This window comes from Scyliorhinus canicula, chromosome 22, assembly GCF_902713615.1.
Source record: "Scyliorhinus canicula chromosome 22, sScyCan1.1, whole genome shotgun sequence".
Classification (NCBI taxonomy): domain Eukaryota; kingdom Metazoa; phylum Chordata; class Chondrichthyes; order Carcharhiniformes; family Scyliorhinidae; genus Scyliorhinus; species Scyliorhinus canicula.
Window position 1 is genome coordinate 7,443,282 of NC_052167.1, and position 22,993 is coordinate 7,466,274.

The window sequence follows — 22,993 nt, forward strand, 5'->3', positions numbered from 1 at the left end:
TTCTACAATTTGGAAGGACAAGGGCAGCAGATGCACAGGAACACCACCTCCTGTATGTTCCCCTTGAAGCGGTTGACCCTCTTGAGTTGGAATAATATTGCCGTTCGTGCACTGTCGTGGAGTCAAAATCCAGGGGCTCACTACCGAACATAGCTGGGCTGCTGCAGAGTCCCATGGGGCAGGGTCCCATGGGGCAGGGTCCCATGTACAGGGTCACACTGCAGCAAAAATGAGCACTCTGCACACATATGGCATTCTATCATATGGTGCCATGTTGAATGGTGTTTTCACACGGGGCCAGGCCACACAGTGCCATGACACACAATGCCATGTCATACGGTGCCGGGTCACATGGTGTTTTCACACGGTGCCGTGTCACTCAGTGCATAGTCACAGCACTCAGCAATGTGTTGCACAGTACACTGCCTCATGGGGCACTGCCAATATAATTGACACTTAAAGCTCCGACTGCCCAGGGTGAGAATGACCTGCTCATCCAACTCCACAATCAGCCTGCAGCCTGTGACGGCGTTTGTTACAGCTGCCCAGTTGATGGCCTGCCTTCTTCGTAAATAGATTCCAGTTCCCTCCGTGCCTTGCTCCTCATTTTATTTTATTCCGCCCCTTGGAGGAGTTACTTTTATTTCTGTCTTCGCCTTGCTCCCTGCCAAGAGAAATGATGCCAGTTGCTGAGAGATGATGGAGTGGTTGTGTCAGGGATGTCTGCTGACCTCACCTCCCTCAGGCAGTTGTTCAGAGAACCTTGAATAGGCCTCGCACTCGCCTCCTAACTGGCAGGACTGACTAAGAAAAGCAAGAACGGACAATGAAAAGCAGCGATCTGCTGCATGCAGACTCCATCCACGATTTGTGTGTTAGGGCCCTGCCCTGCACCCTCACGTGATTGATAAGGTGGTAATATAGTGGTTATGGTGCTGGACCTGTAACCCAGAGAACATCAATTCAAATCCCACCAGGACAGCTGGAGAATTTAAATTGTGAGAAACGTATTGGAGAATAACAAATATTTTCTGAGTACAGGACTAAAAGGAGTAAAAGTTTGGGGGCAGCAGGGTAGCATGGTGGTTAGCATCAATGCTTCACAGCTCCAGGGTCCCAGGTTCGATTCCCGGCTGGGTCACTGTCTGTGTGGAGTCTGCACGTCCTCCCCCTGTGTGCGTGGGTTTCCTCCGGGTGCTCCGGTTTCCTCCCACAGTCCAAAGATGTGCGGGTTAGGTGGATTGGCCATGCTAAATTGCCCGTAGTGTCCTAAAAAGTAAGGTTAAGGGGGGGGGTTGTTGGGTTACGGGTATAGGGTGGATACGTGGGTTTGAGTAGGGTGATCATGGCTCGGCACAACATTGAGGGCCGAAGGGCCTGTTCTGTGCTGTACTGTTCTATGTTCTATCTAAAAGGAACAATGAAGGAATCAGAAAGTTTAATAAAGGCCTGGATGTGACTTCAGTCCTGCACTAACGTGAACATTAATTACTCTCTAAAATTATCCCGTAAGGATACCAAAGATTGTACCAAACTGTGAAAGTGGATTGAAAAGCCCACTACCACCTACTTGGGGCAACAAGCAGAGGGCAATAAATTCAGGCTAGACCAGTAACACCTACATCCAAAGAATGAATAAAACAACCTTACTTGAAGGAAAGTTATTGGATAGGGTCAGCGACTATGGTTGGACTTATTCCTGAAGGTGCCATAAAATCCTGTTAGTACAGAAAGAGGCCATTCAGCCATCGAGTCTGCACCAGCCCTTTGAAAGACCACCAGGCCCAATCCCCCACCCTGTAACCTCACCCCAAGGGGCAATTTAACACATGCAAGCCACCTAACCTGCACATGTTTGGACTGTGGGAGGAAAGCGGAGCCCCCTCCGGGGGAGGAAACCCACGCAGACACGGGGAGAAAATGCAGACTCCGCACAGGCAGTGACCCAAGCCGGGAATCGAACCCGGGTCCCTGATGCTGTGAGACTGCAATGCTAACCACTGCGCCACTACCACCTGACCTTCTAATGCCCACCTTGGTGAAACTGCCTTTCCTCCCACACTTTCTGACCAACAAACATAACTTCTCAAAGAAAAGAAAACGAGCACACAATATTTTAATGCCCTCATGAATGTTTCTCTCCGGAAATGTTTGCAGTAGGGTCCAAGGGATTCATCTTCAATTCCTCAAGACTCCAGGCCTATCCCGGAGGCTTGGACAACCTGCTGTGGGGGAGATTACAGTGTATGGTATTGTACAAAACTGTGAATCAGAGTCTCAATAAAACATAACTCCTTAACAGGCATTAATCCTGCTCCTTAACTAAATTCACCCTCGTCCCAGATGACCATAGGCTGCTTCCCCCTTTAAGGGGAGAGCTGACTGGTAGTGATTTAACCTGAGGATCACCACACCTCAGGCAAGGGGCAGGGTTGAGAAGGTGGGGTCTTCATAACCTCTGCTAGTATGAGAATTGAACCCACGCTGCTGGCCTTGCTCTGCATCACAAACCAGCTGTCCAGCCGACTGAGCTAAACCAGCCTTAAGTAGGAATCTAGCGACTCACATTAACTCCCATCACTAAGTCTGTCCCAGAGACACATTTATGTCCCTCCATGTATCTGTTAATCAAATTTCATTCGTTGAACAGCCCACAATTTGTATCAATTAATCACATTTTATTATTTTACATCAGCATACATAACACAGTTTAAACATTGAAACTCTTATAAACGCATATAGTTTTCAAAAAAAATAAGTAACGCTACATCTATTAGAAACAAGGCACGTCTATCACCTTTTGGTAAAGTGCAAAGCCAGATTGCTTTGTTTATTGTACCCACGCTGGTCTGATGTGTCCTTTAGCCTATGAAAAACGGTTTGCAAATCCCCCCTTTCATTAGCAATCTGTGACATGAAAGGCACCCCCATAACAACACTCAACTCTCGCTGGCTGCAGTGGGGTTTATACCCAATAATTCCTGCCAATTAAAAACAGAAAATGCTAGAAACAGTCAGAATCCGTGGGGCGAGAAACTGAGTTAATGTTTTTCCCTGATCGCCATTCACCTGTACCTTCATCACAGAGTCTGTTTGAGAGACAGCTATTAACCTGAAACATTAACTTGTTTTCTTTCTCTATCGATGCTGTTAGATCTGCTGAATATTCTCAGCGTTCACTGATTTTATTCCAGATTTGCAGCATCTGGAGTATTTTGTTCTTGAATTACAATTCCTTTATCGTTTGGTAAAATTGTTATTGTCTGTCTATTGTTGATGGTTTTATGCGTGGGCCCAGTGTGCAAAGTGGACGAGCTACGCAAATAAAAAACACGTGTTAATCTCCTGAGTTCAGTTTGCTCAGGATTGTGGTGATGAAGGGGTGAATATTATCAGAGTTAGGGTTTACAAACTTTACCAGCTTTACACACCCAAAAAAAAATGAAACTCTTCAGTTTGGATCAGTATTGCAAGTCATATTGGCACTTACAGTGCAAAAACCTAAATATTTGGCTAAAACAGATAGACTAATATTTAGGAAACATTAATTATTGAGGCACTTGGGAGTTTTGTGCGAATCTTCAAATAAAAGTAAAGATTTTCACTATTAAAGGTTAATGATTCTCCAGGAGCTCAGTGATTGGTCAGTAGCTCATAACCATATTGTGAAGAAAATATTGCAAAATATTTACCCGTACAATATTAGACATTATAGCTTAAACCAGCACAGATCATTGAGGTCACCCTTAGCTCCATTTACTCTGCTTCCTTCGCCACTTACAGAAACCACTCTTCTGATTCAACTTCCTGACATTTCCAGCAATCCCACTCTCTCTGTCCATTGTCACTAATTACCTCACATTGTATCCACAAATTCCTTGTTCATCTTAATTGTTAACACCAGGAACATCAAAAGTACACAATCATCAATTTTTCTCACTCGTTCTCGAATGGCACATATTGTACTTTCAACTTCTCAGAAAGCAGAGGTTTTTAAGAGACAGTTAATCATCTTCTAAAAAATCTGCAATTGAATTTCAGTTATTGAACAAAACAAAGGTCACCCCTGTCGATAATCCAGCACAAATAATTTGGTTTTAATAATTAACACACTTGTATTATACTAGCATTTTTTCCCACTGAAATGCCTCAAAACACTTTACACACTGAGTGACTTCTGTGCTTTGCCATGGGGGAGTTTAACCAGCTCAATGTTAGATCTGCTCAGGTGATCAAGAAAGAGTCCAATGTTGGTCTTCGCTCCAATGAGACAGCATTGGCCACAATGGGCATCCCGCCCATGCTAAAATAATGAAGTAGTCAGCACTAAATGTCATTCATGCAATTAATATATATATGTTCAACTCTACTTGTAAAGGATGATGCTAACACAGTAATGTTTTTCCCCCCATTTTGGCTACTCAAGTGAAAGATTGACTGGGGAATTAGCTCAAATGGTAGAACGCTTGCTTTGTATGTAGGAGGTAGTGGAATTGATGCCCACATTCCCCACTTCAACTTACGGGTGGCATGGTAGCACAGTGGTTAGCACTGTTGCTTCACAGGTCTAGAGTCCCAGGTTCGATTCCCGGCTTGGGTCACTGTCACTGTGTTGAGTTTGCATATTCACCCCGTGTCTGCGTGGGTTTCCTCTGGTTTCTTCCCACAAGTCCCGAAAGACGTGCTTGTTAGGTAATTTGGACATTCTGAATTCCCCCTCTGTGTACCCGAACAGGCGCCAGAGTATGGCGACTAGGGGCATTTCACAGTAACTTTATTGCAGTGTTAATGTCAGCCTACTTGTGACAATAAAGATTATTATTAAGATTAGAAATTGGAAACACGGGTGTAAATGGACAAACCATCAGAGCTCCAAGTAGTGCTCAGAATAATGGATGTTTTTGCCTCGCAATAGAAACACCCTCCCCAAGGAAACAGAATTCAGTGTTTCCAGATACCAACTTTGGTCATTAGTCTGTCCTCATTTTAAGAAGTCTTACAACACCAGGTTAAAGTCCAACAGGTTTGTTTCGAATCGCTAGCTTTCGGAGCGCAGATCCTTCATCAGGCTCCGAAAGCTAGTGGTTACAAATAAACCTGTTGGACTTTAACGTGGTGTTGTAAGCCTTCTTACTGTGCTCACCCACAGTCCACTGCCGGCATTGCCACATCATATCCTCATTTTGTTTTGGGTCTACAAGAGATTACGATTATTTTTCAACAAATCACTGTCACCACTTCAACATGCTATATGACATAACTAACAAACCAATGCTATTGCTCAGGGCCTAGAATGATGAGTGTAATCACTCATCATTCATAGATTGAAACATTTGAATGTGGGCTGAAACCAGGGGGCAACCAAGTCCTTTTGCGTGGCTTTGGCAAGGTGCAATTTATCGTGGCCAATCCACCTACCCTGCACATCTTTGGGTTGTGGGGGTAAAACCCAGGCAGACACGGGGAGAGTGTGCAAACTCCACACGGACAGTGACCCAGAGCCGGGATCGAACCTGTGTCCCCAATGCTGTGAGGCAGCAGTGCTAACCAGTATGCCACTGTACCGCCCAAATTCAAAAGTATATATAAATATTTAATACATGTCACACAATAGACTCATGGATTGTGTGGGCGACTCCCCCCACCCCTTCTCGGCGTGTTTTCCAGCAGCAGCAGGGAACTGATGTTAAGGTCCTTTTGCGTAGCTGGCCAGTCCTGCCGCAGGGAAGGTGCCGTGGTGGGGAGTCGACTTTGTTGGGAGTGGAAATTCCTGCTGGAAGGAAGAGCCAGAAAATCGCACCTGCTGCAATTTTAAACAGAAGGGAAAGCAACGCTGTGATGTTAGGTAGCAATCCAGCCAATAGCAAAGCAGAAGGATGTACTTCCTGTCCGACCACTGAAATGTTATGGGAAGGATTATGTCACTGTTTGTGTCATGGTCAATTCTGTTCAACTCTAGATGGGAATCTTTTATTAATCAGGAACCTGCAGTAGATTCTAATGAATAATTACAATGCATTGGGAGACCTCAACATTGCATCAACTCATTCCAATGTATTTTAGAAAACGAGGTACTACATGTAATGCAAAAAAAAAGTAACTGTGCCAAGCCAATCTCCATGACCCAGTAACATACAGACAAGCTCTTTGTAAGACTTCCTGTTTATGAATGAAGTGCTCAAATTTACTACTACATTTCCTTGGTGTTAGCTGTGTCTCAGTGGGTAGTACTCTTGCATCCAACACACAAGATTGTGGATTCAGGTCTCACTTCAGGAAACTTGAGCACTGAATCCAGGCTGTTGTTCCTGGCTGTACTGGAGGCTGGAAGTGTTGTCCTTCAGATGAGGCATTAAAGCAAAGCCTTCTTCTATAAAACATCCCATGGCACTAATCAAAGAAGCAGGGGAATTGACCCAAAGTCCTGGCCAAGATTTATCCCTCAATCAACACCTAAAACTGCTGATCTTGTCATTTATTCTAGTGCTGTTTGTGGGAGCTTGCTGTGCACTAATTGGTTACCATGTTTCTTCTCTGAAGACGGTGACTACAATTCAAATAGTGCTTCATTGTCTGTAAGGCACTTTGGGCATCCTGAGGTCATGAATAATGCCACATAAATACAAGCTATTTCAATCCTTTTAAGGTATAAAGTCATCTTTATGTCCAAGAATCTTCAACTGTTCACTAAGAATCAAGATGGATGTAAACATATTTTATTCTTAGAATGAGCCAGGTCTCCATGTGTGAGGATTCATTCCACCTCTTACAGCTGAGAATCTCGGTCTGGGGACATGATGCAATGTTTTCTTTTGCATTTGAATGTCTTCCTTCGATGAGAAGTGAAGCGCTTTAGGTTCAGAGGTTACCTCCTGGCTTCCTTCTCGTGTCTTCCTGTTTTGTTTGGAAGCCACAGGTGCTGGAAAGTTGACAGTGGATATTTTGACTGGTGCTGGTGGTGGAGAGGGAGGTGCCGACATCCACACCGGTTCAGCAAGTGTCGTAGCTGATCTTGGGGCAATGACAGTGGGAGTCATGGTAGGCAATGGGGTTGAAAAGCGTTGTATCTCACAAGCTCTTGTTGTCTTCACAGGGACGTGTTTCGTCGAGATAAAGGATTGTTGGCCAGGTTGTCTGGACGGGGTACTTTTTTGTAAGCTCTGTGTTCCCAAGTTGGATTCATTGAAACTGAACATTGCTGGGTTTAATTGATATGGCTGGTGCCTCATGAAATCAATGGCTTGTATTCCCACCTTTTGGTTTCCTCCTGGTTTCCACTTTCTTTCCGTCTTGGTGGCTGATGTTATTCCTTGGGATTTACAGGCTGCTGGTGGATAGGATGGTGAATACATGGGGTTATAACCAATAGGAGGTGGAGCCCTGATATTAGGAGAATATTTCCATGTTGAGGGCAGTGAAGGAGTGGGAGATGGTCCTCTTGCCTGTGAAGTATACGTGGGCACTGAATCCACAATAAACTTATCCATACGGCTTTGTCTTTTAGCAAAGAGATCTGCCCCCTTTCCTTTCAGCTGGAGTGTTCCTGGTGCGGTGTTTCCATTCACAAGAGGAGAACCATTGTCAATGAACTGGGTTTTTAAGGAAGGTTTCGGTGCAACAGGAGGAGGGAACTTTTGCCTGCGTGCCTGGGATTGCATAAAATTCGAAGCTTCGGCACCAAGACTCAAAAAGTCTTCTTCAGGACCTGACTCAAATCCAGCCCCAAAATGGTCTGGCTTCTTTTCATCTAAGTTTTGTACCAAAGAAAGAAGTTCAGGGTTTGGTGAAGTTTTGACCTGTTCTGTCTTTGTGAACATTGGCTTCCTCGTGCTCCTTCTGCGAGCTTCCTGCAAGATGCCTGTTTTAGAGGCTGGGACTGAAATTCTTTGTTCTCTTGTAGCCAGGTTCTCAGATTGCTGATTGGCTGACCAAGCTGTTGATGAGGTGCTCCCAATGGAGGGAGCCTGAGTGTTGGCACGAGTAGCAGTAGTGGCCTCAGTTTCTTTTTGTAGGGGCAATGCTGGAGAAACATGGAACTTAGCAGTGCTAGTGACTGGAGCTAAAGGCGGCGAGTAAGGATTCATTAGAGACAGTGAACGCGCTGCTGCTCTGTGTGGTGACATCATGGCGGGTGGCGGGGACATTACTGCAGGCGGTGATGACATAACGGCGGATGGAGGTGACATCACAGTGGGCGGCCGTGACATCACGGCGAGCGGTGGCGGCACCACGGTGGGCGGCGGTGACATCACGGCAGGTGGCGGTGACATCAAAGTAGGTGGCGATGGCATCACGGCGAGCGGTGGTGACATCACGGTGGACGGCGGTGACATCATGCCGGGTGGTGGTGACATCACGGCGGATGGATGTGACATCACGGCGTGTGGAGGTGACATCACTGCGTGTGGAGGTGACATCACGCCGGGTGGCGGTGACATCACGGCGTGTGGAGGTGACATCACTGCGTGTGGAGGTGACATCACGCCGGGTGGCGGTGACATCACGGCATGTGGAGGTGACATCACTGCGTGTGGAGGTGACATCACGCCGGGTGGCGGTGACATCACGCCGGGTGGCGGTGACATCACGCCGGGTGGCGGTGACATCACACCGGACGGTGGTGACATTATGCCGGGTGGCGGTGACATCACACTGGAGGGCAGTGACATCACGCCGGGTGGCGGTGACATCACACCGGACGGTGGTGACATTATGCCGGGTGACGGTGACATCATGCCGGGTGGCGGTGACATCACACCGGGTGGCGGTGACATTACACTGGATGGCGGTGACATCACACTGGAGGGCAGTGACATCACGTCGGGTGGTGGTGACATCACACCGGGCACTGATGAATAAGGAGTCCCCATTCTCTTTCGAGCTACAGCTTTCTTTGCTGTCACAGATTGAGTCACAGGATTCACAGTTGGCTGACAGACTACCTCTGATGGAGGTGAGCAAGGCGTTGCAGGTTTGTTTCTCTCAGTACCTTGTTCCCAAGACATTGCAGAAGCTGCAGTTTTCCTGAATAAAACTGGAGCAGAGACAGAGTATGTTGGAGTTGCCTGACTTTGCTGAAACCCTGGAGTAAATGGTCTTGCAGTTCTGTTTGTGACACCGGACAGGAAGGAGGGACCTTGTACAAGGTGCTGTGAATGATGCTGTTCACTCGGTCTCGTCCCCGGTACACTGGGCTCTACATTCACTCTCGGAGACAGGTTCATTTCTGCATAGCTGTTTAACATATCAGACACAGGGGACCCACCGTACACACCTGAATTCCGAGGCCAGGCTCCCTCACCATTCATCAGGCTGTAGTTCCTCACTTCACTCTCTGACTTGGTTTTTTTTTGCAGATTGCGTTGTCTCTGAACAGCAGTATCCTCCACCGTGTACTCCCCTGCTCGTTGTCTCTGATGTTCAAACAGCATTACGCCCTTCCCTTTACTTTCAGTTAAACCCTGGGGCTCAGTTTGGGATTTCTCAATATCCAGATAAGAACCATCCCAGTCTGATCCTGTTGATTGATTTGTTAAGCTTTTTGCATCGGAAAACATCTCTTCATCAAATTCAGACTCACTAGTTGGTATCAATTCTCCGTCCTCATCGATATTCTGCTTTTCCTCGTCTACACTTCCATAACTAACGAGGGTGTATTTCTTTGCCCTTTGACGGCGCTTCTTAAACATAAGAACTCCCTTCGAGTGAGGGTTGGGTGCAGAGGTGAGGAGGGATGCAATGGTTTTGCATTTTGTCCTGGCTTCCTTCACTTGTTTCTCTTGAACGCTCTCACTGCGATGGAGCTCTGGAAAGTCCAAACACAAAAGATTGTTGCAAATTACAGCTTGTTCAAACAAAACGGGGAAGGATAAATGGGCACACCTTCTGAAGGTACAAACATTTCTTTAAACACAAGAGAATCAGGCGCTCTGGGTTGAGAGATAAACAAAGAAATCCCTAGCTACCAGATTCATTTTCCTTATCCTCTCTTGTTCAAAACAACTGCAAATCCCAAAGTCACTGGGGATGTTTTGCTGCAATCGGTAAATAAGGTCGTGAAGCTTTCAGGTTGTTGTGAAAACTGGAAAAAGGCTCTGGAAATCATCTGCTGACAAAGGGTTAAACTAATCAAATGTATTTTAAACAGGAAGCTGTGATCTAACATTGCTTTCCACTTATACTCTTCCCAGAATTATCATGAAGGGAATACAGAGTGTTTGAAACATGCTTTGGCCTTTGGAGAATGAGCACAAGAGGGAAAACAAAGCATAGTTCAAAAGGGAACCAAGGCTCCTTTGAACCTGGCGCAGAGTTCAGCCCCGGCACACAGGTCTCTGAGTCTGGAGGTTGAGGGTTCGAAACCCATTCCAGAGAATCCGAGGCTGAGTCTACAACTGAGTACCAGGGAGTGCTGCACCGTCAGATACACCGTCTTTCAGGTGAAATGTTAAACTGAGGACCTGTCTGTTCTCGAAGGTGGATGCAAAAGATCACATGCCATTAATTGAAAGAAGAACTGGGTGGTTTCCTCACGGTGTCCTTGATCAATATTGGTCCACAAACCAACATCATTGATATAGATGATCCAGTCATTATCTCATTGCTGCCTGCGGGATCTTGCTGTGTATAAAATGGCGGGCAGCCGGTGGCGCAGTGGTTAGCACTGCTGCCTCACGGCGCCGAGATCCCAGGTTCGATCCCGGCTCTGGGTCACTGTCCGTGTGGAGTTTGCACATTCTCCCCGTGTCTGCGTGGATCTCACCCCCACAGCGCAAAGATGTGCAGAGTAGGTGGAGTGGCCACGCTAAATTGCCTCTTAATTGGAAAAAATGAATTGGGAACTCTAAATTTAAAATAAATAAATAAATTGGCTCCAGTTTTCCCCACAGTATAACACCAACTACACTTCAAAAGTTGTGTGTAAAGTGCTTTGGGACGTCCTGGTGGCTGGAGACGGTCCGTGGACCCTTGATGGGAACATTCTTCTGTAGCTGAGCTGATATTGCAGGAGTTAGTTATCACTAACATCAACTTTCATCTTAGCTGAGGTAGGAGTGCGTAATAACTGGCAGTGGCAGACAGGGGAGCAACTTCATTGTCCATCAGTCTGAACCTTCATCCTGTATTCAGCACAAAAAAGATAAATTATTCAAACTTCTGGCATGTTGATACAAAATGTGAATGTCTCTCAATCATCCACTTCCAAAATCATCCTCGCGTCACTCCCCAGTCATTCAGAACAATACTTACGAGAGAAACGATAGCCCCCTTCACTGTAAATGGCAAAAAAGGCAGAGTTTATCACAGATTGGGAATCATAGAGTGGTGACAGTACAGGAGGCCATTTGGCCCACCATATCTGTGCTAGCTCTCTGTCAGAGCAACTCAGCTAGTTCTAGGGGCTGGCTTAGCTCACTAAGCTAAATCGATGGCTTTTAAAGCAGACCAAGCAGGCCAGCAGCACGGTTCGATTCCCGTACCAGCCTCCCCGGACAGGTGCTGGAATGTGGTGACTAGGGGCTTTTCACAGTAACTTCATTGAAGCCTACTCGTGACAATAAGCGATTTTCATTCATTAGTACACTGCCTGTTCCCTATAGTCCACTTTCTGTTTTACGGGTGCTCCGGTTTCCTCCCGCAGTGCAAAGATGTGCCGGTTAGGTGGATTGGCCATGCTAAATTGTCCCTTAGTGTCCAAAAAGGTTAGGTAGGGTTACTGGGATTGGGTAGAGGTGTGGGCTTAAGTAGGATGCTCTTTCCAAGGGCCGGTGCAGACTCGATGGGCCAAATGGCCTCCTTCTGCACTGTAAAGTCTATATCTATGATCCAATGCTTTTAAAACCACAACTGAACCTGCCACAGCCAGGCAGTGCATTCCAGATCCAAACCACTTTTTCATCTTGTTGCGTTGGTTTTTTTGCCAATTACCTTAAATTGCTCTCCTCTGGTTCTCGATCCTTCCACCAATGGGAACAGGTTTTCCCCGAGTCACTCTCCAGCCCCCTCAAGTCTTTGGGCACGTCTATCAAATCTCAACTCAACTTTCTCTTTTCTAAAAGAATAGCCCCACTCGTATCTATCGGGCGATATAGGCGAGACAGACCTGGTCAATTCCCCATTTTATTTGAGCTCTCTGCTCCATTAGCTGATGGCGGTAGAGTGGCGGGGGTGGACAACACAGAAGCAAAAAGAGACATTGTCCCACGTGTCTCCCAGTTACAAAGGGGCACGGGCGAGGTGGGGGGGGGGGGGGCGACATGTGAATTTCTCCAAATACAATTCCAATGTCCCCATTTTAAATGAAACCTGCTCATGTGAGCTTTGTCAGGCTGCAATTCAACATTCGCCCAGCAGAGGTGCTACTCATCCACCATTGGCAGCAGAGTGTACATTGGGACACGTTTCCCATTGGAAACATGGACAGAGGATAATGAACTACTTTTTAAAATAAATTTTAGAGTACACAATAATTTTTTTTCCAATTAAGGAGAAATTTAGCCGATCCACCTAGCCTGCACATATTTGGGTTGTGGGGGTGAGACCCATGCAAACATGGGACAATGTGCAAACTCCACACGGACAGTGACCCGGAGCTGGGATTGAACCCAGGTCCTCGGTGCCGTGAGGCAGCAGTGCTAACCACTGTGCCACCCAATTTATATTGAACTATCTTTAGCATGGGCAGCACGGTAGCACAGTGGCTAGCACTGTGGCTTCACAGCGCCAAGGTCCCAGGTTCGATTCCCTGCTGGGTCACTGTCTGTGTGGAGTCTGCACGTTCCCCCCCCATGTCTGCGTGGGTTTCCTCCGGGTGCTCCGGTTTCCTCCCGCAGTCCAAAGACATGCAGGATAAGTGGATTGGCCTTGATAAATTTCCCTTAGTATCCAAAAGGTTTAAGAGGGGTTATTGGGTTACGGGGATAGGGTGGAAGTGAGGGCTTAAGTGGGTCGGTGCAGACTCGATGGGCCGAATGGCCTCCTTCTGCACTCTATGTTCTATATACAGATAGAGCATTTGACTTTAAAATGGGGATGAATTTCTTGTGAGCCAATTATTCCCTGCCCTTTAATCCTGCCGTGTAAGAACGTCACTTAATCATTTAAAAAAAAATTAAATTAGCTTACCCAATTATTTTTTCCAATTAAGGGGCAATTTAGTGCTGCCAATCCACCTACTCTGCACATTTTTGGATTGTGGGGGCGAAACTCACGCAGACACGGGGAGAATGTGCAAACTCCACACGGACAGTGACCCAGAGCCGGGATCGAATCTGGGACCTCAGCGCCGTGAGGCAGCTGTGCTAACCACTAGGCCACCGTGCTGCCCGAACTTCACTTAATCATAACTTCCTGTGTGAAATTCAGCGAAAGATTGGCTGGTTTAAAAAAATTTATATATCTACTCCTGGAATAAAAAGATTGTTGGAAGGCTGGCATTTACTGACCATCGCTTGTTATCCTTGATGAGCCACCTCGTTGAACCGCAGCAATGCATGTGGGGGTCTCGGTATTTGTTGTTCGGGTGTGAATTCGAGGAATTGATCCAGCGACAGTGAAGGAACGGCGATATAGTTCCAAGTCAGGATAGTGTGTGATTTGAAGGGGAATTTGCAAGTTCCCATGAACCAGTTTCCTTTGCCTTTCCAGATGGTAGAGATTGTTGATTTGGAAGGTGCTATGAAGGGAGGCATGATAAGTTACTGGAGAGCGTCTAGTATGTGGCGCACACTGCTGCCACTGTGTGCCGGTGGTGAAGGGAGTGAATATTTAAGGTGGTGGATGGGGGCGCCAATCAAGTTGGCTGCTTTGTCCTGGGTGCCGTCAAACCTCTACAATATTGTTGGTACTGCACTCTTCCAGGCAAATGGGGAGTATTCCATCACACGCCTGATTTCTGTCTTGTATCTGACAGAGAGGCTTTGGGGAGTCAGGAGGTGAGTTACTCACCACAGGGTTCCCAGCCTATGACCTGATCGTGTAGTCACAGTATATTTATATAGATTTTACAAACTATGCTAGTTATAAATTGAATTATCAAATGATGACCGATGTCTTTCATTTTAGAATGTAACCAATTAATCTTCTAAACTGATCGACATAAAATAATTCGCGAATAGCCCAACCAGCACACATATCCCAAGAACACTGCTGAAGTTTCTCAATAGATATTTTAAAGGTTGCACATATTTTTCATCCGATTTATTAAGAATTGGCACAGAGAAAGGACAATGAGACAGCCTCAATGAATTGCACAACATATTGTTTAGTTAGGTGTTGATTTGGGACTGGCTAGTGTATTTAAATAATTATGGATGTGTGGAAAAGCACCAAGATATTGAAACCCTTCTCTGTGTGCAGTTGTTTTTTTTATATATCAGGTTAATTGAAGCGATATGGAAAATACAGGAATTCTGTACTTAATCTGCACTTAATCTCCACTTCCCCATTTTATGATATTCTTGTTTCATTTTGTTAGCAATCCCACTTTGGGTTTTGGTAAAAAAACATTCAACTAAAAAGCCACAAGGAATAATAAGTGAATAACAGAGGCTTTCTATCAAATTCACCAGCATTGTTGAATTGTTTAGACAGAAGCCACTTAGAAACTGTATCATTGATCGAAGTCTGCTCCCTTCTAGCACTGAAAAAGACAAGTGTTTATCTAGGAGAAGATTTATTTCGTCCCAAGTGTAGTGAAATCAAAGATTCATTTACAACAATGGCAGGGCAATAATTCTCATTTGGCCAGAAAGAGCCACTGTAGGAAATCTCTTCCGTCCACTGTCACTGGACAAGATATTGGGTCGCCTACATAACTGAAAATATCACAGCCCACAATATTAAAAATATATCCTGGGGCAGAAAAAAGAGATTACTTTTGTTTGCATTTTTACTGAAGGAACTGCACCAAAAAGAAGTTAAAATAACAGCAGACATTCAAGGTTTAATGCAAGTAATTAATCCTCATGTAGGATGTGCATGATTCCACACAAACTGTGCTGTGTGAAGGATTATTATCCATACACACACAGTGAATATTTGCAGTCCTAATACATATTTCCTACATAACTGATCCAAAAGCAAACACTTGCCAGCCTGATTACATTATTTAAACGATCTGCCCATCATTTTCAAGTGATTACAAAACGATTTACAAAATATTCTAGTGCTGTTATCTGCAGTCAAGTCTTTGCAAGAATAAATAGTTTTTTTTACATCTCTGATTTGAAACAAATTAAGTTAAATTATAATGTGTTGAAATTCTGATCTTTCACTTCACCCTGGATTTTGGATGTGACGTCAATTTCAGTTGCATAAATTCTAGTTATATGCAAAATACATCAGTTCCTTGGAGGGTTTCTGTTGGAAGGTCAGTAACTATTGGAAACATGTAAATTACCTGCATAAATGTGATGTTTCTTGGTCTTCTTTTCTGATTCCAGAGTTTGAAATCTCTGCATTCTGCAAATCCTTCGACCGTTAATCAGTGCTTTTCGGTTCCATTCAGAGACTGGAGGCTGAGAGATGCTGGACTGCAACCAAAATTCTACTGCTGTCAATCTCTCTCTAACGCCTTGTATGCCCCTTGTCTAATCAGACAATGGGATGGATAAAACAGCTTCTGTCAGTTTGACTATTTTTACCCAACCGCATACCGATAGGTTGTGTGATGGGTTATGACACCTGCCTGTGTGCACCCTGGCCTCCAGTCAATTTATTTAAACAAGTACCTTATTTAAAAATAAACTTGGTGGTGATTAGTACAAGTACGAAACAGTGAGATATGGCTGAAGTCTCTGACAGAGATGTCATTGACTGAAATGCCTTTCCTAACCCTAAGTCTTGAGCACTGTTTCCAGAGTAGATTAAACAAAGCTGAAAACTGTTCTGAACTCTGATGGGAATGATGGAATCATGGTTGAAAGTACAGCCGTAACCAATATACAGCCGACAACTCTTTTCTTTATATGGAATTTATGGCACGTTTAATTTTAAATTTGGAATGTTTAAATAGAATATCGCTGTCAGCATTTCACCAGGGTTGGACAAAATGCTCTGCGGAATCTGTAAATCTCTCCTCGGCCTTGCCCTACTCTAGCTGCAACCTCCTCCAGCCCGTGGCTTCGCAGCACCAGGGTCCCAGGTTGGATTCCCCGCTGGGTCACTATCTGTGCGGAGTCTGCACGTTCTGCACGTGTCTGTGTGGGTTTCCTCCGGGTGCTCCGGTTTCCTCCCACAGTCCAAAGACGCGCAGGTTAGGTGGATTGGCCATGCTAACAATTGCCCTTAATGTCCAAAAAAGGTCAGATGGGGTTATTGGGTTATGGGGATAGGGTGGACGTAAGGGCTTAAGTGGGTGGGTGCAGACTCGATGGGCCGAATAGACTCCTTCTGTACTGTATGTTCTATGTATCTATGTAATCCCCAATTTGTGCTCTTCGATCAGCCAATTAGGGATATTCCATTGTTTCCTTCCAACATTTGAGAGGCTTCCACTCATTGATCGCCATGGAAATGTCTTCCCGAAGTGTTTCACCCAGCTACCTCTCTACCACAGCTTGAAGCCGCATTTGCCTCCCAAACCCCTCTACTCACTTCCTGTACATCTCACTGGGAGGTGTTGTTAAAACGGTGTCACATAATTTGAATTAAACCTGAATCTGCCGATCCCTTCACAACTACCTCCCTTCTCAAAGGTTAGTGCTGTGTCATTTTGAAGCAGCAAATTAGAATTGTGTTGGCTTCCAACAGCTTTAAAGGATTACGTACCCAAAAATGGTCAGCTGCCTGTGCAGTTATCGCAGTTGCTGTATTTAAACAACTGGGTCTGACAAAGAGATTCCTCTGGCTATCACCTAACAAATAGCAACTGACAGGCTCTTCTGAGAGTTGAACTCACTTCCTTTAAATTGACATGATCTCACCATCCCTGAATAGTTGCTCATAACACAGCCCAGAGCGCCAGAAACAGACAGCAGCTTCTAAATCATTTCAGCTTCTATTCCAGGGTAAATCGTACTTACTGGCTTGTTTGGCCTTCTCTTTGTAAGTGGTGGTCAGGATTTCAGCCACGGGGTTGTTGACAGGTCCCACCATGGGCACCAGCTGCATCTCCCTCAGACAGGGCCGGCTGCGAGTGGGCAGCAGTTTGTGTTCTGGGGGGGCAGCGTGGGCATTGACCTCCTGGAATCCGCTGTCAGCCTCCGATGTGCCCACGATGCCCTGCCGGTTGGCGATGTCCTCTGTGCCGTGCTGGGCAGACCAGGTGATGGGGTAGGTAGGGCTGGGGTTGTGGGTGGTACTGGGATTCTCCATGGGCTTGAGGCTGGGGTAAAGAGCCACCTCCACCTTTGGCTGCCAGATGTTGATCTTGGCTTCCACCCTCCGGGGCTGGAACATCATCTCTCTGCTCCTGGGGGTCAGTCCTGGGGGCAGACTGGGCTGGTCCAGGGGGAGCTGGGCTCTGTGCTGGGGCTGGGAGAGGGGGCAGGTTGAAGGGGGGCTCTCGCTGCGGGCTGGGGGCGCTCGGGGGGTCTCCGGGGCGCTGTCCAACTCACTCAGCTCCGAAGCTTCATCAGCCGAGCTGGGCAAGAAGTGGCTGAGGTTCTGGCGGGGGGCAGCGGAGGGGCATTTCCTCCTCTGCCGTCGCTGCTTCTCTCCCGCTGGGTAGTCAGCGTCGCTGTCTGTCTCTCCGTAATAAGCCTCACTGTCCGGGGGAGAGGTGTAGCTGAGCCGCTGCCCCCGGCTCTCACTGTGTCGCTGGGGCATTGGCTCGGTGACTTTTGAAGCTTGGCCAGGGGGGGTGGGCTGCAGGCTGGGGGGGGTGGGCTGCAGGCTGGCCTCTGGGTGGTCGCTGCCAGATTCTGGAGTGCTGGAAACTCTAGAAGCAGAATCACATTACAGACATCAGAAAGATGGCAACTGGACAACTGACCTGAATATGTAGCTTTCCCCAGAGTCACTGCATCCTCACTGGGGGCGGGGGGGGGGGGGGGGGGGGGGGGGGGGGTATCCAGTGAAAGATACTATCCCACATTGCCCCCCCCCCCCCCCCCCCAGAGGGCAGGGCTGGTTTGGGGGGGGGGGGGAGAGCAGTGGATCCAAAAGGGACTGAACATATTTCCAGCCATCAGCAAACTGGAACCAAATGCCCACCTTCAGGATGTGCATCTTGCTCATTGAGGAAGGTCATGCAGGATGATCAACCACAGAGGCATCACAGTTGCTGCTCACCTTCATTCCAGTGCCTGCCCGAACAGCCTCTCCCAGACACACACCCAGACACACACCCAGACACAGAGACACACACCCAGACACACACCCAGACACACACACCCAGACACAGAGACACACAACCAGACACACACCCAGAGACACACCCAGACACAGAGACACACACCCAGACACAAACCCAGGCACACACCCAGACACAGAGACACACACCCAGACACACACCCAGAGACACACCCAGACACAGAGACACACACCCAGACACCGAGACACACACCCAGCCACACACCTAGACACACACACCCAGACACAGAGACACACACCCAGACACACCAAGAGACACACACCTAGACACACACAGGCACACAGACAGACACGCCCAGACACACACAGACAGACACACACACAGACACACACCCAGAGACACACACCCACACATAGACTCACACACCCAGACACACACACAGGCACACAGACAGACACACCCAGACACACACACAGACACACACACAGACACACACCCAGAGACACACACCCACACACAGACTCACACACCCAGACACGCACAGAGACACACACCCAAACACATACACACAAACACCCACCCACACAGACATACAGAGGAAGAGACAAAGAGAGGAGCCCATGGCTGAGGGGCTGATGTTGTTCTGGATTTACCCACTGAGGCAGTTTCTCTCTATCCTACCAAACACCTTTATCACTTTAAAGATCATAATTCGATCAGCATCGACTGTCTAAACCTAAGTGATTTCAAAGCTAGTGTGCAATATTTATACATTTATAGTCCCGATCTGGTACCTTTTCACCCAGATGGCCAGAGTTCCATTCGAAGAGTCAATGATGTTCATGGCATCCGCGTGGGATATTCCATTGCAAGACCTCCCATTGATGGTTAACAGGATGTCACGTTCCAGTAGTCCAGCTCTGCAAGCTTTCCCACGTTTCCGGACCTGTAACAAGGAGTAAATTCAATCCCAGATAGCGGGAAGCTGCATTGGTGCCTGAGATTCACTGAAAGTTGTTTTTATCCCATGCACAGAGATTGAATGAAGGAACCAGTTTGTGTATTCCACCAAAAGATGCTGAGAGGTGGGCTGGAGAAATAAAATGAAAAGACCATCCTCCTGGACGTGGTGAGCTGGAGTTTCCGGAAACCAGCCCAATCCTGTCAAACCAAACACTGATTACACCCATCCACTGGCCCAGAGCTTCCAATCTCCAGGGTGTCCTACCCAGGAGGGACACCAAAGATGCACTGGGATACCTCTGGAAGTCCCCATGTAAGGATTTCCCGGGAAGACAAACTTCCATTGGGCACCTCTTCTGAACCAGGCACATCCCTCACTCCAATTTACGAGATGGAGATACCGGCGTTGGACTGGGGCGAGCACAGTAAGAAATCTCACAGCAGCAGGTTAAAGTCCAACAGGTTTGTTTGGAATCACTAGCTTTCAAATTCACCTGAGGAAGGAGCAGTGCTCCGAAAGCTAGTGCTTCCAAACAAACCTGTTGGACTTTAACCTGGTGTTGTAAGACTGCTCACTGACTCCAATTTAAATCAGTCTCCAGATGTTGCCGACTGGAAAAGTGAGAAGAATTAAAACCACTTTTAATATGGGTGGCACGTTAGCACAGTGTTTAGCACAGTTGCTGCATAGCTTCAGGGTCCCAGGTTTGATTCCTCGCTGGGTCACTGTCTGTGTGGAGTCTGCACGTTCTCCCCGTGTCTGCGTGGGTTTCCTCCGGGTGCTCCGGTTTCCTCCCACAGGCCATAGACGTGCAGGTTAGGTGGATTGGCCATGATAAATTGCATTTAGTATCCAAAAAGGTTAGATGGGTTTACTGGGTTATGGAGGTGTGAGCTAAGATAGGGTGATCTTTCCATCGGCCCATGCAGACTTGATGGGCTCAATGGCCACCTTCTGCACTGTAAATTCTATGATCTATGATCACTTCTAACTCCCGGATTACTATAGTGCTGCCTCCTTATCCTCGGACCTCCGACTACCACCCTCAATTACCCTCCCCTCCCTCAACTCCCCTCCCCTCCCTCAACTCCCCTACCCTCCCTCAACTGCCCTCCCCTCCCTCAACTGCCCTCCCCTCCCTCAACTGCCCTCCCCTCCCTCAACTGCCCTCCCCTCCCTCAACTACCCTCCCCTACCTCAACTGCCCTCCCCTCCCTCAACTCCCCTCCCTCAACTCCCCTCCCTCCCTCAACTCGCCTCCCTCAACTCCCCTCCCCTCCCTCAACTCCCCTCCCCTCCCTCAACTCCCCTCCCCTCAACTCCCTTCCCCTCCCTCAACTACCCTCCCCTACCTCAACTGCCCTCCCCTCTCTCAACTCCCCTCCCTCAACTCCCCTCCCTCCCCTCAACTCCCCTCCCCTCAACTCCCCTCCCTCAACTCCCCTCCCTTCCCTCAACTCCCCTCCCCTCCGTCAACTCCCCTCCCCTCCCTCAACTCCCCTCCCCTCCCTCAACTCACCTCCCTCAACTCCCCTCCCCTCCCCCAACTCCCCTCCCCTCCCTCAACTCCCCTCCCCTCCCTCAACTCCCCTCCCTCACTCCCCTCCCCTCCCTCAACTCCCCTCCATCAACCCTCTCCTCCCTCAACTCCCTTCCCCTCCCCTCCCTCAACTCCCCTCCCTCAACTGCCCTCCCCTCCCTCAACTCCCCTCCCTCAACTGCCCTCCCCTCCCTCAACTCCCCTCCCCTCCCTCAACTCCCCTCCCCTCCCTCAACTCCCCTCCCCTCCCTCAACTCCCCTCCCTCAACTCCCCTCCCCTCCCTCAACTCCCCTCCCTCAACTCCCCTCCCTCAACTCCCCTCCCTCAACTCCCTTCCCCTCCCTCAACTCCCCTCCCCTCCCTCAACTCCCCTCCCCTCCCTCAATGCCCCTCCCCTCCCTCAACTCCCCTCCCTCAACTCCCCTCCCTCAACTCCCCTCCCCTCCCTCAACCCTCCTCCCCTCCCTCAACCCTCCCCTCCCTCAACTCCCCTCCCCTCCCCTCCCTCAACACCCCTCCCCTCCCTCAACTCCCCTCCCCTCCCTCAACTCCCCTCCCCTCCCTCAACTCCCCTCCCCTCCCTCAACGCCCCTCCCTCAACTCCCCTCCCCTCCCTCAACTCCCCTCCCCTCCCTCAACGCCCCTCCCCTAAGTAACACCCGCCCTGCTGCCACCTGACTATTCCCGAATCCTTGACTATTCTTCACCCACCTCCCCAGACCACCTGACCCCTCCACTGACCACACATCATTCCCGATTCCCCACCTCCCCCTCACCAACTGGTCCTCCTCAAACACCCCACCCCCCCCCCCCCCACTAATTAACAAACCCCACCCTCTGATCTCCCAAACCCCCACTGACCCACTGACCCCCCCCCCCCCCCCCCCCCAAACTGGCCACCTGAGCTCCCACAGTTGACCACCAGATCCTCCCACCATCCCCCCACATGTACACATTTTCCCTGGCTTCTCAAAGTGGTGGAACCTTTAAATGTTCGGTGGATTGTGGACGGTGGATTTGCCTGACGGTGGTGAGTGCCTGACGGTGGTGAGTGCCATATAAAGTGGCTCGCTTCCTCCTGAGTGCTGCACTCGACTAAAGGTCTCAGAAAGCAGCAGCATTGCACCATTCCCACCCAGCCTGAACTGGAAATCGGGCAAGGGAAGAGCAGCTGAAGATGAGTGTGAGTAAGTAGGAGCAGAATGGGCTGCGATTACCACACGATGGAAGGTCTGGCCCCCTGGGGGAGTTCCACTAATTGCAAATCTTCAAAGAGGGTCCAAAAATGAATCACTTTTTTGAAAACGTAATGACACTAATGGCACATTTAAAAGCTTTTAAATATTGAAAAATATTCAATTTACTCCCACGCTGATGAACGTACACCCATTCTGCATAGATTATTTAAAAGTCATTTTGAATTATTTAAAATCCATCACGTGCAGGCTACCACTCATAACAGACAGGAATAACTTACATTCTAAAACATTGTCTGACTATGCTATTTTATAAAGACTTTACACCCAGCAATAGAGAGATAGGTTTGAGTTGGAAACTTGGAAGCACTTTGGAAAAACAACAATTTTCACCCCGATTGTCAAATGCGCTCAAAGCAGAAACCCATCTCCAGTATGAACAAACTCATCAATTTGAGATAAGGTCAATTCCATTTAGAAACCATCACAGTCAACAGCTGATACCCAGGCGCCAAGAGCCACGACATGGATCCTTCACCTAACGCTGATTCGGTCAACAACAGTGGCACAGAATTTCCCATCTCAGCACCACAGGGAACAGATAATCCTTTAATGATGTGATGTTCATCACAACATTGTTTGGCAGAGGATCATGACGAGGAGAGTTTAATTGTCTTGATGAAATCAGACTCACGCTTTTATTGAACTCAACAGTCAGAGGCTTGAGACCACAGTATTTACATAATTAATTACCGTCTGTAAATAACTCAGACAATGCTTTAATTATTTAAGTCAGGAAAATGAATTTCCTCCAAAACAGAATGAGCACCTGACAGGGATAAACACACATGGAGGAAATCCAACAATAAAACTCACTCAAACTGCCACCAACTTCATTTTATTTCTTATTTCTTTTTATAGCTAGAGAAATATCCCAAAAAAAACAAACTCCACTTTTTACATTGGGCAAACCTGATTCACAAAATTTGATGTACAAAGAAAGATGTGGAGATATGTTGAAAAGGCAAGTCTAAAT

The 22,993-nt window shown here is 47.7% G+C and overlaps 1 protein-coding gene across 2 annotated transcripts in view; it reads right to left on the reverse strand.

Annotated features, from left to right (window-relative positions):
- Positions 1-4,728: 4,728 nt before the first annotated feature.
- The window catches only part of synpo2lb (synaptopodin 2-like b), a 57,016-nt gene continuing 38,751 nt past the window's right edge, over positions 4,729-22,993 (reverse strand). The window contains exons 2-5 of one of the 2 annotated variants that reach the window (XM_038782661.1): positions 19,051-19,202; positions 17,025-17,881; positions 8,829-9,805; positions 4,729-8,597 (exon numbers count right to left, since the gene is read on the reverse strand). In XM_038782661.1, the coding sequence (XP_038638589.1) occupies positions 6,723-8,597; positions 8,829-9,805; positions 17,025-17,881; positions 19,051-19,202 (3,861 nt within the window). In that variant the 3' untranslated portion in view covers positions 4,729-6,722. Of the gene's footprint in view, positions 9,806-17,024; positions 17,882-19,050; positions 19,203-22,993 lie in introns of both variants that reach the window. The other variant, XM_038782660.1, reaches the window with a different exon arrangement.